The sequence below is a fragment of the Sphaerodactylus townsendi genome, linkage group LG15, assembly GCF_021028975.2.
Source record: "Sphaerodactylus townsendi isolate TG3544 linkage group LG15, MPM_Stown_v2.3, whole genome shotgun sequence".
Lineage (NCBI taxonomy): Eukaryota > Metazoa > Chordata > Lepidosauria > Squamata > Sphaerodactylidae > Sphaerodactylus > Sphaerodactylus townsendi.
In genome coordinates, this window is record NC_059439.1 from 37,989,817 (window position 1) to 38,007,296 (window position 17,480).

Genomic DNA, 17,480 nt, shown 5'->3' on the forward strand with positions numbered 1-17,480 from the left:
GGGCCAGAAGAAGGGGGGGGGGCACTATCAGCGGCTGGTCCCTCCAAAGGCCCGGCGGAACAGCTCCGTCTTACAGGCCCTGCGGAACTCGCCAAGGTCCCGCAGGGCCCGGACAGCTGGTGGGAGAGCGTTCCACCAGGCTGGGGCCAGGGCTGTAAAAGCCCTGGCCCGTGTGGAGGCCAGCCGCATCATCGAGGGGCCGGGGACCACCAGTAAATTGGCCTCTGCTGAACGAAGAGGCCGTGTGGGAACATATGGGGTGATGCGGTCTCGAAGTTCCTGGAGGTTTGGGGGCGAGAAAATCTGCAGAGGGAATTCACCTGCAATCTTTGGCATAGCAAAGAGATTGCTCTCTGAAGCAGCCGATTCCTCCAGCCGAATTGAGCTCTACTATCTGGAAATTAGTTCGAATTCATGGAGAAATCCAGGACCACCTGAAGGTTGGTCACACTAGCCCAGGCCCTGACAGGTCACAATGCAAATGGGATATGGCCCAGCCTACAGCCCCGGGACCAACAGCATAGACCAGTGATGGCGAACCTTTTCGAGACCGAGTGCCCAAATTGCAACCCAAAACCCGCTTATTTATCGCAAAGTGCCAACACGGCAGTTTAACCTGCATACTGAGGTTTTAGTTTAGAAAAAACGGTTGGCTCCGAGGCGTGCGTTACTCGGGAGCAAGCTTGGTGGTAGTCGGTGGCTTTGCTTTGAAGCAACCGTGCAACTCTTCCAACGGGCGAATCATGACCCTAGGAGGGTTTACTCAGAAGCAAGCCCTGTTGCCAGCAACCGAGCTTACTCCCAGGTAAAGGATCATGCTTTAGTTCTTCACATGAAAATCAGTGGGGTTTAACAGCGCTTAACAGGGTTACCTACACTTCCTCCCCAAAACTAGGTCTTAAGTTTAATGCTAATAATCAAGCCCAGCGGCCCAGGCCAGCCTTGATGTGTGTGTAGGGGGGGGGGGGGGGACTCTGTTTGCACGTGCCCACAGAGAGGGCTCTGAGTGCCACCTCTGGCACCCGTGCCATAGGTTCGCCACCACTGGTATAGACAATCCCACCCCTTCCTTTTGCAGGACTTTTAAAAGCACAGCAGCCTTGGCTTCCAAAAAGTTGGTAACCAGAGGCAGGGGGTGGGAGCAGAACAAAAGGCTTTGTAATCTCAGATCCCAAGCCCCCTACTCACCGCCCCCCCTTTTTTTGGCAAACCAAAAGCTCAGAGAGACTCACTGTGCCTTTCCCCCTGCTACCCAAGATGCGGAAAGCTACTTGACGGCATCACAGCTATTTTGCATTTAATAGCAGCTGCCAGAACTGTTTTTTGCAAGGCCCTGGAAACAGGAAACGGTTCCTCAAATCCAAGATTGATCGATAAACACAAAGAAACCTGTAAACAGATGATATGAACAGCGCCAAGAAGCGAAAAGGACGTACAGCAGGCTGAGTCATTTGATGGCATTTAAATCTTGCAGATCCCGAATGGCTCTGCCTGTAGGGGTGCATTTCCTTTCTCTGTGTATGTTCAAAGCATGGTTGTAACATATATGTGAATTAAAAAATGCAATAAAGTTATTGGATAAAGTGCCCAGGTAGAAAAGACTGATCAAGCTGTTGAGGGGGGGAGGGGCAGAGAATACACACCTGGAAGCAGGTTCCCGGCCTTTTGATCTGCTAATTGGCAGGTGATCAGAAGGTGCCTTCCGTTTTGCAGGCAGACAACAATGCGGGTTTTTCCTCATTACTGACAGTAAATGAACAGGAAGTTCAAAGGGGGACATCAGATATGGGAAAAGAGGCAGGATAGAGACTGGTAGGTCTCCGTAAATCGGGAGGCTGGGAGCACAGAGTTCTCTTCTCAGCCTTAGCTCAAACTCAAGAGCTTTCATGGAGCTAATCTTCTACTGAAGGAAAACAGAGTGCCACAGATCATGTGCAGAGTTCATTTAAGCTTCTCCCTACAGAAGGGCGGCTCTCCCCAGCAGGTTTGAATCCAAGTGTGCTTGGGTGAGGAAGCTCTCTGCAGATATGCAGTATTTCTTGCAGGACTTGGTTTGAGATTCAATGCACAGCCCATGCACGCATCGTCAAAACCGCCTTTCTCGGTGTGACAATTGTCAACTAATTGGGAGGGGGGGGGATTCCCTTTCTATCCCTTCCCGAAGGATTGATTCCTGGCAGTGTGCGGGGGACTAGTTTCGCTTCCCAGCTCTGGCCGAGTGCCCAGCTGGGATTTGGAAAGGCCAACCCTCCGCTGTCGAGAGGAGGCCGGCTTTCTTGGCGAGCAAAATAAACTAATCCGCTTTCTCGGAAAGCACAAGGGGAAGGCTGGGAGCCAAGAGGACACTTCTCATGAATGGTTTGGGGGGGGGGGGGCGCGGACGGACCAAAAATCCAATTTCTAGCCAAGCAAGTTTGCTTAAAGGATTTTTTTTTTTAAAAAAGCAGGAATGTTCAGTCTCAAATCGTGAAGATTGTTTGACCCCCCCACCCCCAGGAACTGTTCGGATCGTAGCATTTTGCAACAAACACACCCTTGTTTCATTCCTCCACTCGGCCGTCACTAGATGAACCCGTAACACTGTCCTTTCCATTTGTAAGGCTGTCCTTTCCGTTCCAGGGTGAGATCCTGTCCTTGGGTCTCACCCTGTCTTGGAAGAGAGGGGAGGCCTGGCTATTTCGAGGTGCCCCCTGCATCCGTCTGGTACTCAACCGCACATTTACCAAAGCTCTAGCACAGGCCACAAGAGTTGCAATCCTTCTTCCAAATCCCCAAGCACTCTGCATATGCTCAGAGGCATACTTGTTTATTAAGTAGAAGAAGAAGAGTTTGGATTTATATCCCCCCTCTCTCTCCTGCAGGAGACTCAAAGGGGCTGACAATCTCCTTGCCCTTCCCCCCTCACAACAAACACCCTGTGAGGTGGGTGGGGCTGAGAGAGCTCCGAGAAGCTGTGACTAGCCCAAGGTCACCCAGCTGGCGTGTGTGGGAGTGCACAGGATAACCTGAATTCCCCAGAGAAGCCTCCACAGCTCAGGCGGCAGAGCTGGGAATCAAACCCGGTTCCTCCAGATTAGATACACGAGCTCTTAACCTCCTACGCCACTGCTGCTCCCTATTTCCGTTTCTGGGCCTGGGCGGGCTGGCTCGTGTGGGAGCTGTTGAAGCCCGGCAGCTGTAAACCAGAACGGGACGGACAGCGTCCACTTGCTGAGAAGTTGGGACCCGCCCCCATCTTCCTCGTCCCTACCCACTGGACCCTACTGCCCCACGCTGTAGCACCCCTTGCTTCTGTGTCGGAGCAAAGCAGGCCCACTCTTACCTGGGGGGTTCTGAGGGGTCTTCTGTCTCCACGGGTCTGGGACCGCAGCTCTTCCCTCAGCTGAGAGAGTTCCCCCCGCAGGACTTCCAGGTGGTGATGGACACAGAAGACGGCCAGCAGGCAGGCGACCACCCCCACCCCCACGGCGCCCCCGCCCACCCAGAGGGCCCCAAGAAGGGAGGTGTATCGGTGGGGCTCGGGGCTCAGCCCTGCGTTGGCTTGGGGGCCCGGAGGAGCCGCTGGAGTTAGCATAATCTCGGCTCCTACAAAGTCCTTCTCAGGGACCCCTTTGCAGCCTCCTGTATCCGATTGCTAGACCCCTCGACCTCCCTCTGGAACTGCGGACCCCCGATGTGCAAGGACTCGCTGGGGAGTCGGCTCCCCCCCCACTTCTGCCTGCCGAGGTCACAAGGCCTGGCCTTTATATCCCACCTGTCTGCCGCAAGACCCCTTCCGCCCTGCCAGAATCTTCCAGCCTGGAAAGCTGCCCCCCAACACGCCCCATGCTCCCCCCTAGACCCTACCAACCCCTTCTGCCAAAGCCATGCCCGAGCAGCCCGCACGCCTTGGCCCTGCCCATTCTGCCCATTTCACCCTGTGCTATCCTCGCGGCCTGTCCAGCTCCGTCCGTGCCCGTTTGGAAGGGGCTCAGCGCCAGAAGGAACGCAGCTCCACACGCCCTGCCCAGCAAGACCGGCAGCATCTGGCGTTGGTAACGGCGGCCTGCTTTCTGGCTAGCGGGATCTGAGCCCGTGCCAAGGGAGGGGGTGGATTGTGCAAGAACCGAAGGGGAAGCTGCTCTGTGCCCAGTGCTGCCAAACGTACCCGCCCAGCGTGGAACCGAGCCAACCTATTTAGCCTTTGTGCACCTAGAAGAGAAGAAGAGGAGTTTGGATTTATATCCCCCCTTTCTCTCTCTCCTGCAGGAGACTCAAAGGGGCTGACAATCTCCTTGCCCTTCCCCCCACAACAAACACCCTGTGAGGTGGGTGGGGCTGAGAGAGCTCCGAGAAGCTGTGACTAGCCCAAGGTCACCCAGCTGGCGTGTGGGGGAGTGCCCAGGCTAATCTGAATTCCCCAGATAAGCATCCACAGCTCAGGCGGCAGAGCGGGGAATCAAACCCGGTTCCTCCAGATTAGATACACGAGCTCTTAACCCCCTACGCCACTAGAGCAGAACTAGGGGAAGGCCTCCTCGTGTTACCCGCCTGCCTCTCTGCCGGGCCAGGCTCATTCCGGCACACACACACACCCCTTTTCAAACCAGGGTCGAGACTTCAGGGTCACAAACCCTGAATACTGACTGTCAGCCCCCCCCCACCTTCTCCCCCCCCCCAACTGCCCCCATGCATTCCCCATCATCTTGAAACCGGGACTCTCCTTCCATTCTCACAGGCAGGACTTCATCCCTTGGAGGTTGGAGGGGCAGCCCAGATCCGGGGGCCACGAGTTTAGGCTCAAGAGGGAGAGAGAACAGGTAGGATGAAAGGGGGTCAGCCGGGCGGATGAAGGGGGGCAGGAAGAAGAGTTTGGATTTATATCCTCCCTTTCTCTCCTGTAGGAGACTCAAAGGGGCTGACAACCTCCTTTCCCTTCCCTCCCCCCCACGCAACAAACACCCTGTGAGGTGAGTAAGGGCTGAGAGAGCTCCACAGAACTGTGACTAGCCCAAGGTCACCCTGCTGGCACATGTTGGAGTGCACAAGCTAATCTGGTTCCCCAGATAAGTCCCCACAGCTCAAGTGGCAGAGTGGGGAATCAAATCCGGTTCTCCAGGTTAGAGTGCACCTGCTCTTAAGAACTGCGCCACACTGAAAGAGCCCAAAGGGAGGGGGGGAGGAAGTAGGGAAGGAAGGGAGAAGAAGAAGAGTTTGGATTTATATCCCCCCTTTCTCTCCTGCAGGAGACTCAAAGGGGCTGACAAGCTCCTTGCCCTTCCCCCCTCACAACAAACACCCTGCGAGGTGGGTGTGGCTGAGAGAGCTCCGTAGATCTGTGACTAGCCCAAGGTCACCCAGCTGGCGTGTGTGGGAGTGCCCAGGCTAATCTGAATTCCCCAGATAAGCCTCCACAGCTCAGGAGGCAGAGCGGGGAATCAAACCCGGTTCCTCCAGATTAGATACACGAGCTCTTAACCTCCTACGCCACTGCTGCTCCTCTTGCTGGGGGCTAGCTACAACTTTGGCTACTTACCAGTAGGGGGGATGGCCCTCAAAACCCGAGTAGACTAGAAACTCTGGGTTGCCAGCCTCCAGGTGGGACCTGGAGATATCCCAGAATCACAACTGACCTTCTGACGACAGAGATGAGTCCCCCTGGACCAAATGGGTGGACTCGGTACCATTAAATCCTGTTGAGGCTCCTCCCTTCCCCAAACCCCCGCCCTGAGAGCTTCCCGGCGATTCAAACCTTGTTCTCCCAAGTCGCAGTCAAGACGCTCTAACCACTACGCCACAATGGTTCCCCCCCAACATTTGGGAACCGGAAGTATCTAGGCACAGAATTACTCAGCAACAAGACTTCTATTATCAAGAAATTTTCATTAAAATTTTTCTGTCGGTGTTAATAATGATAACTGCCACCTTGTCTCCACTCCTCCTTCACAAACATCACCTTTCTCTCCTCTCCTGCCCCACCTTAAATCAGTCAACAGCTGAACAGGTGAGATATGCCCCAAGGGCTGCCCTCAACCAATATGCCCCAAGGGCTTTTCCTCATCCAATGGGGAAGGTTCCTGTCGTTCCATTGGCTGTTCGTTGGTTCGGCTGGGCGGGATTAGTCAAAGCTGGCCACTCCCTGTCCTTCTGTGTCTCGCCACTCCTCCTCCTGCTGGCTGCCACTGGAACTGCAGCCTGTATATACAGATGAGCCTGCTAGCTCCTGAGCGTCGGCGCGAGATTTCTGGAAGAGTTCGGCCACTTCCAACAAACCAAAGGAAACGGCAGAATAGCATGAGGCGTAGCAATTCACCACGGCACGGTGCCCGGCAGAGAAGAGAAGCATAGCAGCACTTGGAAGACAATATAATCCGCAAAGGACACGTGGCGACCACGCAGGCAGTCCACAGATCTTCGGGAACACGCCTTTTTGGGCTGATAGCTGCTGACAGGGTCCAGATGTGGTCTGTGTGATTCAACGAAAGGGATGCAGCTGGGCTAAGGTTCCCCTCCCACAGGCTGCAAACGGGACCGTGGAGTCTTTTGTGGGGGTGGGGGTCACAACAAGGAAGGGGGGACCACAACCCGAACTCGGAGAAGAGTCCGTGGGACGTGATGGTCCCTCGCGGTTGAATCCGGTGCAGCTAGAAGCACAGAACGCCGGCGGAGTACACCCAGCGCCCATTTCCTTCCTCTCCCCACAACTAGATCCCCTTTGCCCCCCCGCCAGGACCCGGAACCCTCCGTTCCTCCCACTGTCCAGGCTGTCAGTGGACTTGGAAGAGGCCAAAGTAGGTGAGGTAGCGGTCAGCCTTCAGCTGGACCTTGGGGATGGTCTGGAGCCGGATGGTCTCCTGCGGTCTTAGCAGCACCAGCCCCGAGACGTGGCACACCCTCAGTTCGGCTTTCTGGGGCCCGGAGCTGGTGGGGCGGAACTCTTCCACGCAGCGCAGCGCCAGCTGGCCCCCCAGCACCACGTCCAGCTTCATATAATTGACCTTGTCCTCGTTGAAGTGAACCTGAAGGCCAAACGGGGAGGGGAGAGAAAATAAATGTATGGAACTCAATACGCAGCAGAGAGGTGGCTAGCGGCAAAGACCGGGAAAAATCCAGAGGACCGGCCTAGCGACAGCTGTCAGGCACAATTGCCAAAACAGAGCCTCCATGTTTAGGGGCAATGTATCTTGAAATGCCAGATAACAAAGATGGAGAACAGTTGTGGCTTGTTGCTTTCCTGGTTCTGTTTGTGCACTTCTGCCTGGCCGTTCCCGGGAGACTTTCCCGGCAAAGCCCGTCGACTAACCCTTAGTGCAGTGATGGCGAACCTATGGCACGGGTGCCAGAGGTGGCACTCAGAGCCCTCTCTGTGGGCACGCACACACAGAGTTTGTCTTGAAATCGCCCTCCCAAACACACACACATCTAGGCTGGCCTGGGCCGCTGGACTTGATGTGCATGCAGCGAGCAGAGAGGACTCGGCTGGTGGGCCTGGTACCTGTGCTCCAGGTGGCTGCTACCCGGGGGGGGGGGGGGGGGGGGGGCGGCAGAGATGCTAGAGATGCGCAGAGTGGCAGATGTGGGACTTGCTGGGGGCTACAGCAGGCTGGCCCCTGCTCGAGGGGGTTATTCAGGTTAAATTGCCACGTTGGCACTTTGCAATAAATAGAAGAAGAGTTTGGATTTATATCCCCCCTTTCTCTTCTGCAGGAGACTCAAAGGGGCTGACAATCTCCTTGCCCTTCCCCCCTCACAACAAACACCCTGTGAGGTAGGTGGGGCTGAGAGAGCTCCGAGAAGCTGTGACTAGCCCAAGGTCACCCAGCTGGTGTGTGTGGGAGTGCACAGGCTAATCTGAATTCCTCAGATAAGCCTCCACAACTCAAGCGGCAGAGCTGGGAATCAAACCCGGTTCCTCCAGATCAGAGTGCACCTGCTCTTAGCCACTGCTCTTAGCCACTATGCCACTGCTGCTCCTCGGGTTTTGGGTTGCAATTTGGGCACTCGGTCTCGAAAAGGTTCGCCATCACTGCCTTAGTGTCTGCATGGGGAGGTATCAAGGCATAGTGGCAGATCATCTCTAGTAAAAAGGTAATGTGAAAGATCTAAGACCCTGGGAAGTGCTCACCTGTCCTCCACAGGAATTTTAAGGCCCAGCTCCGGTCAGTCCCCCTTGCATCCACCCGCCTCCTTGCCCCTCCTAGGAAAATCTCTTCCAAAGCTCTCCACAACTGTACACCCTCCCCTCCCCTGCCACCCCCACCCTCACAAAGAGCCTAAGAGTCCTATTTTAAGACTTCTCCAAGAAGCCCCCTCACCTGGCAGTACAGGTAATAGAGGCCCCTCTTGAGCACGGTGAACTCCCCTCGACTGCTGTTGTAGCGGAGGGGGCTGCTCGTGTTCAGCTTGGCCTCTCCCCAGCCACGGATGATGCCGCTGCCATCTGGGGAGGAAGAGGGGAGGGGGCTGAGTCTCTGGGTCAAAAACAAGAACCCTAGAATTTGCCCACCTGGCCCAGGAGTCTCCAACGTTACGCCAACGTGGCACCTGCTGCCATCTTTCCCGGAGCCCACAATTTTGTGGCGACGCCCATGACCCTGTGTCCAAATTCCAAAGATGCCCTCGGGCTTCAAACAACAGGGCACACCCCTCCCCACATCCCAACACCACATGCCTTGGTGGGAAAACAGAGAGGAAATTCCTGACGCTTTCCCCCCCCCCCCCCCGCACACCCAAAACAGGCCCCGGACAAAATGGTGTTACCTGCCTGGATGCCACCGCGTCCTTCTGGGGGGTGCACTGGAAAACAGACACTGGTGAGTGAGACGGGCTGGGCCCATAACCACTTCACTTTGTGGCTGCATGCTGGAACACAACTAGGGACGCCAGCCTCCACCTGGGACCTGGGGACCCCCCGGGAATCACAGCTCATCCCCAGGCTTCAGAAATGAGTTGATCTCCTCCAGGAGAACTTGCCCCTGTACCCCAATTTTGCAGAGAGGGGAATATTCACAGCCAAAGACAACCCTCTTAACTCAGGGTCTTGCTGCCCTGTCGCAACTATAGGAATGCTGCCCTATCTTGCTGCCCTGTCACAACTACAGAAATGCAATTGTGCAACCATAATGGGAATGCACAGCGCTCCAAAGGATCCCTCCTCCTCCCATGCATTTAAGCTTCCCGAGTAGCTGGCTCCGCCTCCTCTGGCGGCCATTTTGTGGTGGTGCCCAACTCTGTGTCAGAATTCCAAAAGAGCCCTCAGGCTCAAAAAGGGTGGGGGACCCCAATATACACAACTGTGTAACATGCAGGTGTCAGAAGCAACATAACACGGTGCAACAGACAAGGGATTGGGACGCACAGACTTAATAACAAGTCACAGTTTCTGTTTTCTGGGCCTGCTCTGAGCCTGCCTTCCCTGTGTGAGTCTGTGTTCCACGAGGGAGGAAGGAAATTGGGGGTTCTGCTCTCTAGGGAACGGAAGCGGGCTCCACCGAGGCAGTGCCAGGGGACTTGATTCAGCAGGGTCAGAAATTAGGTCACCTGCAGGGACAGAAAGGAGCAGCCGACCCACGTACAAACACCTTCTCTCTCACCTTCGTAGTGCGCTGCAAAGACTGTGCCGGCTTTGGAGGACCGTCGCTTCCCTCTGCCAGTAGCTGAAAGGGAGAGGGGGAGGCGTGGTTAAGGGTGCAGGAGACAGCAGTGACCTTTATTGTGGTTTTATACAGGGAAGGGGGTTGCCAAACAGACCCTACCAGGAACATCGCTTGGGAGTGCCGCCCAGACTCCCAATGCTCAGGGCAAGGAGAACAGGAAACCATCCACGCTCCCCCAGACTTGATTAAAACGAGGCAGAGGGGGGCAGATTAATATCACCCCCCTAAGCAGAAGAAAAAGCAATGCCCTACCCTTTTCTTGTTGCAGTTATAAGGGAAAAGGTGGAGAATGCATCTTTCCCTCTATAAGTCCACAATGAAAAGGGCTAGAAACATACTTTGAAAAAGAAAAAAAACCTAGTACATAGTTGCAACAGAGTGTTAAAAGGTTATAACAATCTAGCAGCGCCTAATTTTTAAAGTCCTCTGGTGGAAGATGAAGATACAGAGAAAAAACTACTGAATTTCCTGAGTGCATTTGCAACAGCAATAAGACTGGGCAGAGAACTGACTCCAAACAGCAGCAGCCCTGGCACAATTGGACACTCTTTTCCTGCCCCCTCCCCACCCCGAGACATCCTGCCAATTGAGGTCCAACTCACCTTGCCTTCGCTGCCGCAGCGCCCCCTCCTGGGCAAAATGGTGTAGCAACTTGCCCTGGCTGCTCCAGCTGGCAGAAAGCACCACCTAGAGGGGCAACAGGAGATTGCAGGGCACAGAAAGAAGATGTCATTAGGGCGGGAAAAGAACAGTGGCGTAGCGCCCAGGGGGCCACATGGGGTCAAATGTCCCCGGGCTGCGGCCTTTTAGTCATGTGGGGGGGCGGAAAATCACCCCCACACCCCTCCTCCTTTTCCCCAAGTCCATAAACTGACTTAAAAAAAACCCATAGTGGTCGGGGAGGGCAGCTGTGGCATGGAACTGGACTCTGAAGGCTAGAAGTCCGAGGCTGCCATTGTGGCCTCACTGAAGGTATGCAGCTCTGGGCCAGGGGGAAGTCTTAATAAACTACAGTCCCCGCCCAAACAAAAAAGCTTGTGGAGGCAAACACAGCCGAACCCAATACAGTAAGACACCTACAAAACATGGCCGAAGAGCTGACCACCAAAGAGCTGACCACCAAACCTTCCCCCCAAGGACAGGCGAGATGCCGCCCATCCAGGAGGAGCAGCAGTGGCGTAGGAGGTTAAGAGCGCGTGTATCTAATCTGGAGGAACCGGGTTTGATTCCCAGCTCTGCCGCCTGAGCTGTGGAGGCTTCTCTGGGGAATTCAGATTAGCCTGGGCACTCCCACACACGCCAGCTGGGTGACCTTGGGCTAGTCACAGCTTCTTGGAGCTCTCTCAGCCCCACCCACCTCACAGGATGTTTGTTGTGAGGGGGGAAGAGCAAGGAGATTGTCAGCCCCTCACCATGCACAGTTCACTGGCATGCGTGTCGATCACCCCAAGACGGAGCCTCAAGTGCTTCTGAGAAAGCAAGCCACAAGATCTCTGTATGCTGTCACCCAGAGAGATTCTGCAAACCTTAAAAAGCAGACTTTTAGAACAGGAATACCATATCTTGTTGGGCCAAGCAAATAAATCATGCTCACTCCTTTCTGTCGGAATAGTACCAGAACAGGGGCACCTAGCCAAATATCTCGAACTATTAACTGAACCCCAACAGAGATGGATTATTACAAGGGCCAGATGCAATACTTTCCCGTCGGCCATTACAAAGGGTCGCTACCTATCTATCCCTCTCCAGGATTGGGTCTGTCCACACTGTAAAAACCAAGTGGAGGCTCTTGCTCACATTATACTTGACTGTCGAGATATGTGGGTATTAGGAATTTCTCTCCTGGGGCGTGGTCTTAGACAAACCTGAAGGAGACTCTGACAACTCTGTTGTGGAGCTTTTGTTAAATAACACAGAGGCCGTGCTCTTGGAAAAAGTAGCAAAATTTCTCTTACAAGTGACAGAACTTTCTAAGTAACGTCCAATGCTAGATACAGTTTATCTGTCTGTGTTTTGAATGTACTTTTGATTTGTACTTCAGAAATGTCTGTAACGCTCTGGAGCCTATTTCAATATGCCTAATAAAGGTTGTTGTATTGTAAAGAAAGCCACTTACTGGATCCATTTCCTCAGCATCGTCTGCAGAAAGGAGATCCTGAGAACCAGAAAGAGACAGAGAGAGAGAGAGAGAAAGAAAGAAAGAAAGAGAGATATGGGAGGGTCACATTCCAAAACTGCGAGGATATGAGACCCCCGGCTGGAAGCACTCCTCGTGAGAAACGCTCCTCCCCTCTGAGGCTTCTGTTCCCACTGGAGCGGTGAACCCTCTTCTGATCCGTACACAATGCAGAATCAAGCAAAACAGCCCAGCAGAGTGGGCTACTGCCACACAAATGCCCGCCAAGATTCAAAGGGGGCTATTGTGGGGTCAGAGGCCAGCAGGCCAGGCACGGGAGGGTCAATGTGGACCACAGATGGAGGGTACTGGCTGAGAAGGGCCCCCGGAAGTTGCCCTGCATGAGCCACGCGGACCCACGTGGGAGAGGCCGTGGCTCAGTGGCAGAGCACGTGCTTGGCAAATTTGCAGTTTTGGGTCCATGCACGTCGATGCAGGCAAAACACGGCCGTGTGAACCTTCTTGAATCCCAACAGGTTCGGGGTTACAGTGAGGGCAGCTCTCAGCAAGTTTGATGTGAGGAAGCAACATTTTAGCAGCATAAACGTCTGGGGCTGATTTATTGCTTTTGTACCTGGGTTGGAGGGGCGGGAGGGGGGGGGGGTCACTGGCAAATGTCCAGCAGCGCTGAGCTGGAATGTGCCTGGGGGGGTTTCATCCTGGAGGCAGTTGCTACGGAAACACAGCAAACAACTCCCCGCATCGGTCCCAGGCCTCCAGAGCAGGAAAAGCAAGGTTGCCTGGCTGATTCCGCCCGGTTCCTCTCGACCTTTGCCCCCAGAGCCCCAGTTTTGCAGGGAGAAAGATCTCCAAAGCACAAGACACCCCTCTCGACTGAAGGGCTGCCTGCCCAGTCTCTCTCACAGTTATGCAACCGTAAAGGGAACGTACTCTGCACATGCTCCAAAGCGGTCTCAGCTGTCCCAGGGTGAGAGAGGATATCTCATTCTGGTTCCTCTTGACCTTTGCCCCCAGAGCCCCAGTTTTGCAGGGAGAAAGATCTCCAAAGCACAAGACACCCCTCTCGACTGAAGGGCCGGCTGCCCAGCCTCTCTCACCATTATGCCACCGTAAAGGGAACGTACTCTGCACATGCTCCAAAGCGGTCTCAGCTGTCCCAGGGTGAGAGAGGATGCCTCAGTCGGGGATCCTCGCCCCCCCCCCCCCGCACCTGCCCAACCCCATTTGACAGCTGTGAACGTTTGCAGTGATCGCTGACCCCCTGGGAGGCAGCGGTCAGAATGCGGCCGCTGGGATGGTCCAGGGCGTCTTCTGCGGCCAATCCAGATGTTGGGTGTGCTGTGCTGGGTGGCGTGGGAAAGAAAAGGATGGCGGGTGTGTGTGTGTGTTCCCCCCTCCGGGGCCTCTGCTGTCAGCTCCAACACACTGCTGGCCGAAATGCAACGGCATGGCTGTCCCAACAAACTATCCCTGCAGTGCGATCTGCTCGCAGGTCCTCACCAAGTCTCCGCGCAAACCGGGGCGACCTTTGAGAGTGGCCAGGAGGCGCCTGGGTGGCCCCGAGTGAGGCCGGCTGCTTCCTCCTGACCTGAAAAATGGGCGAGGGGGGGCCCTTGGGGACTCTGTCCCCCCCCTCCCTCTCTTCACACCCAACAGCTGGGCTGGCTTGGGAGGCCTGCGTGCTTGGAAGGAAGGAATCTCGGCAGTGACCTTCCGTACCCTCCGCGAGCGAAGCGGCGTTATCGTCCAGGGCTTTCAAGGCCGGAATCACTGGGGTGTTGTGGGGTTTCTGGGCTGCAGCCAGGCACGTGTCCCGGTAGCCTTTTTTCTTGATAGTAGATACTGCCAGCCACAGATGCAGGCAAAACATTAGGAGAAAAAGCCCCCGGCACACGGCCGTGCAGCCCGGAAACCCCACAACACCCCAAAGAAGCATTATTCCGCCAGGGCTGGCATGCAACTCTGTGCACGGGGGGGTGGGCATGTCTGGGGGGAGCCTTCCAGCTCGGGAGGCCCCCCACCCCGCACCGCCAAGGGGGCCCATCCCCACCCCTGGTTTCTCAAGCGCCCAGGCTGGCCCTTTTGCGCGCACCAGGCAGAAATCCAACGTGCAGGGAGCTTCCCTTCCCCAGGTTGGATTTCAGCCTGCTGAGAGTGTAAACAGACGAGAGTGCCCGCCCCGCCTCCTTGCAAGCGCCCGTTCCCCGGGGCTGGGCTGGGCTGGGCTGGGCATGCATGCAGAGGCTCGGGGGCGCGCCCTGCCCGAGGGGGACCCCGTGGCTCACCTGTGGCGCAGCGGCGGCGGCGGCGGGTCGCGGCGAGGCGGCGAGCAGGAGGCTGAGCGAGGCGAGCAGGAGGGCCGAGGCCGAGGCCAGCAGCAGCAGCGCCAGCCCCACCACTAGCCCCGGCGGCAGGCGGGACGGCGGCTCCCGGGACCGGCGGCGCCTCCCCATGGCCGGGCCGGGAGCGGACGCTGGAGCGGGCGCGGGCCGGGCCAGGCGCGGCTGGGCGGGCGGGCGGGCGAGCCAGCGAGCGGGAGGAGCAGCAGGCGGAGGGGCGAGGCCGCGGTCGGGCCGCTCGGCCCCCTGCCAGCCAGCCACGGGCCCGGACGGGGCGGAGGGAGCCGTGTTTTGGAGCGCCCTCCCGCGCACGTGGCCGCCCCGGGGGCCGGCAACAGAGGAGCGCCCCTCCCGCCCCTCCCGCGCCAGCTCAGCCCAAGGTGGGGGCGCCCTTCCCCCCCCCCAATGGCCCCAGAAAGCCAAAACAAAGCGACAGCAGGCGGGGTTGCGCTGCGCGTCGGAGGAGTCCCGGGGAGGGCATGCAGACGTGCCGGGGTTCGAAACACGGCGCGCCCCTCTTCCAAAAACGAGCCCCGCTGCTTGGGAGCCAGAACTCGAACCCAAGGCCTCACTGCCCCGCCGGCACCTGTCGCCCTGGATTGGGACAGCAAAGGACAAATGAGGCCAAGAATAGACCCCTCCCCCCCCCACACGCACACACACTTCCCTGCCCGCGTCTGGAGATGTGCCCCCCATCATGTCCCCCAGAAGTTCCACCTCGCCCACCCCACTTCTGTGTCCCCTCTTATTTGCACGTCTTGTTTATATTCTGCCTTCCGCCCCAGAGGGGACACGAACCAGCTTTTACATCCTTCTCTTCTCCTCCATTGTATCCTCACAGCAACCCTGTGAGGTAGGCAAGAGCGGTTGACTGGCTCAAGTCCACCTAGGGAGCTTCCGTGGCATGAGGGGGGGGGGGAGATTCAGACCTGGTCAGATACCTTGACCACCACGTGACACCAGGTGCAATCCAGTTTATACGGTTTTGCGTAAACTCGATATTTATCTGCCTCTCCTTCGTAATCAGCAGCCAAGCAGTGGTGAAGAAGAGGAAGAGGAGTTTGGATTTATACCCCACCTTTGGGAATATTAAATTTAATTATTATTAATAATAATAATAATAATAATCTCTAATATCCTAGGTCCTTGGGAAGGACTCGATATTCAGAGATGAATTCCAGACACTTGTGCTGTGTTATGTGTATTATTATTATTATTATTATTATTATTATTATTATTATTATTATGGAATTTTTTTTGGAAACCTGGAAGTTCCCTCGGATAAAAAAATGGGGGTGGGGGGGCTGCTTCCATGTTGCTCTGTGGGAAATCACCAGATAATTTTAAGTGTTGTCTCTATTGAGCAAGGGGTCAAAGAGGGTTTACCTCCTTTCACCTTTCCGTGGTTCACTCAGATGCCCCACACCCCCACTTAAGGTAGCGTGGCCGAGCGGTCTAAGGCGCTGGATTTAGGCTCCAGTCTCTCCGGGGACGTGGGTTCGAATCCCACCGCTGCCAGACCTTTTTCCTCGGTTGCTGCCAGTGTTGGATTTTGCTGAGTCGGCGCAGCGTCCCACGGGGGTGGACGAGGGGAGGAGAGATTCTTGCGGCTGCCTCTGCTTTGCCCAACCCCTGTGGATTCCTGCATTTCTAGATTCCAGCAGCCCTCTCTCCCCATCCAGCGTTGGTGGTATAGTGGTGAGCATAGCTGCCTTCCAAGCAGTTGACCCGGGTTCGATTCCCGGCCAACGCATCTGCATTTTTCCCCTCCCCCCTCCTCCTTTTTGTTCACCGTCCAACCTTTTTGAGTTGCTAATTTGTTATAAAAAAAAAAAGCAAAGGATCTGCCTTTGACCCAGATGGGCAAACTCTGGCTGAAAATGAGATTTTATGTAACGCTGGCTGGTAGCTTTATTTTAACCCAGGCTGTGTGGGTGTGTGAACGAGTCCCCGGCTAACTTCGGGGCCTGCGCAGCTTCCTGAATCTGGGAAGTGGAGCCGTTTCAGGACTCAAAGTAGACATGTGATGACCAGCGGTATGTTTGTCTGTGCCAGACACCCCCGCCCCCTCCCCAATCACAATTCCAGGGAGTTGCAGAGTGTTTGTTCCAGCCTTGGTCTGCAGTGAGCAAGCTGCATTCAATGCCCCTTCAAGATCAGCCAGAGTTTTTTTTTTGGGGGGGGGGGGGCACCAGCTTTTGAGGGTCAAACTGCCTCTCATCTTGAATGGAAACAGGCAATCCTGCAGATATGCACGGGAGAGCCTCCCTCTGGGAAGGAAGTTAATTCTGTAGCCACTTTGGAGCAAGGGCGGTTGAAGGCCACACTTACCCCCAGCACAAAAACAGGACGAGATTCTCTAATCTGCCTTCCCCCCCCCGCCCCCCCCGGCTAATAATTGGCAGGAGGCGAGGACTATGAGTCAGGCAAAGATACACCAGGGAGCCTCTCTTGTGTGCAATTTACTATTCTTCTCCCGCTAAACCCAGGGACTCCCATAACTCGGGAATTAGAACATAAGAACTAGCCTGCTGGATCAGACCAGAGTCCATCTAGTCCAGCACTCTGCTACTCACAGTGCCTTTGGGAGCTCACGTGCAGGATGTGAAAGCAAGGGCCTTCTGCGGCTGTTGCTCCCAATCACCTGGTCTGCTAAGGCATTTGCAACCTCAGATCAAGGAGGATCAAGATTGGTAGCCATAGATCGACTTCTCCTCCATAAATCAGTCCAAGCCCTTTTTAAAGCTATCCAGGTTAGTTATCCAGGTTAGTTATCCAGTCCAAGCCCTTTTTAAAGCTATCCTAATTCTTCCCCTCAGCATTTTCAATGAATGCCCCCTGGTTCTATTGTGCCAAGACTAGGCATTCAGTATCTAAAAGCTCCTTTTAAAAACTAGTCTTCCTCCTTATTGAAGCTTGCGCCCCGCTCTTCCTTTGCCAAAGTCCCCCAAACAGGCCTCAGCCCCTCCTTTGGGGGACCGTCAGCTACCCAGGGCATCCCTTTCTGTTATGAACTGTTTTAGGCAAAGGAGGTGCCAACCTCTGCCCCACAAGTTAAGGAAGCTTAGAGCGGCTCCCAGTTCCTCGCTGGTCACGTGTGAGGAACAAGCGCTTAAATTGCTCCAAGTTGGCCTGAAAAATCATCTTTCCGATAGTGTCACACACAGAATCACAGCTGTGGATTTGCTAATATTTTTTTTTTTTGCAACAGCTAGATTTGAGTCCAATAGCTCCTTAGGATCCAACGAGATTTAGAACATGTCCTTTGGGGGGGTCAAAGGTAGGGAATATGCCTTTTGAAAGCTCATTACCCTCCCCCATTTTTTCTAAGTTTCTACTGGATCCCTGTACAGCTTTTGTCTCAAACTG

At 55.3% G+C, this 17,480-nt stretch overlaps 2 protein-coding genes and 2 non-coding genes across 4 annotated transcripts in view; 2 read left to right on the forward strand and 2 right to left on the reverse strand.

The window, feature by feature from the left end:
* The window catches only part of WRAP53 (WD repeat containing antisense to TP53), a 29,764-nt gene extending 25,707 nt beyond the window's left edge, over positions 1–4,057 (reverse strand). Inside the window, exon 1 of the mRNA XM_048516841.1 lies at positions 3,323–4,057. Coding sequence (XP_048372798.1) covers positions 3,323–3,574 — 252 coding nt within the window. The 5' untranslated portion in view covers positions 3,575–4,057. The remainder of the gene's footprint in view (positions 1–3,322) is intronic.
* Positions 4,058–5,842: 1,785 nt separating this feature from the next.
* TNFSF12 (TNF superfamily member 12) lies at positions 5,843–15,789 on the reverse strand. Its single transcript, XM_048516843.1, has 8 exons — positions 15,622–15,789; positions 14,058–14,705; positions 11,752–11,790; positions 10,238–10,322; positions 9,573–9,635; positions 8,740–8,775; positions 8,295–8,419; positions 5,843–6,998 (listed from the first exon to the last, which is right to left on the reverse strand). The coding sequence occupies exons 1-8, from the start codon at positions 15,787–15,789 to the stop codon at positions 6,747–6,749; spliced, it is 1,416 nt and encodes a 471-aa protein (XP_048372800.1). The 3' UTR covers positions 5,843–6,746.
* On the forward strand, positions 15,548–15,629 carry TRNAL-UAG. Its single transcript has one exon. It is a non-coding gene; the product is annotated as a tRNA-Leu (tRNA).
* A 3-nt stretch (positions 15,790–15,792) lies between the features above and the next one.
* TRNAG-UCC lies at positions 15,793–15,864 on the forward strand. The gene has a single exon. It is a non-coding gene; the product is annotated as a tRNA-Gly (tRNA).
* Positions 15,865–17,480: the final 1,616 nt, after the last annotated feature.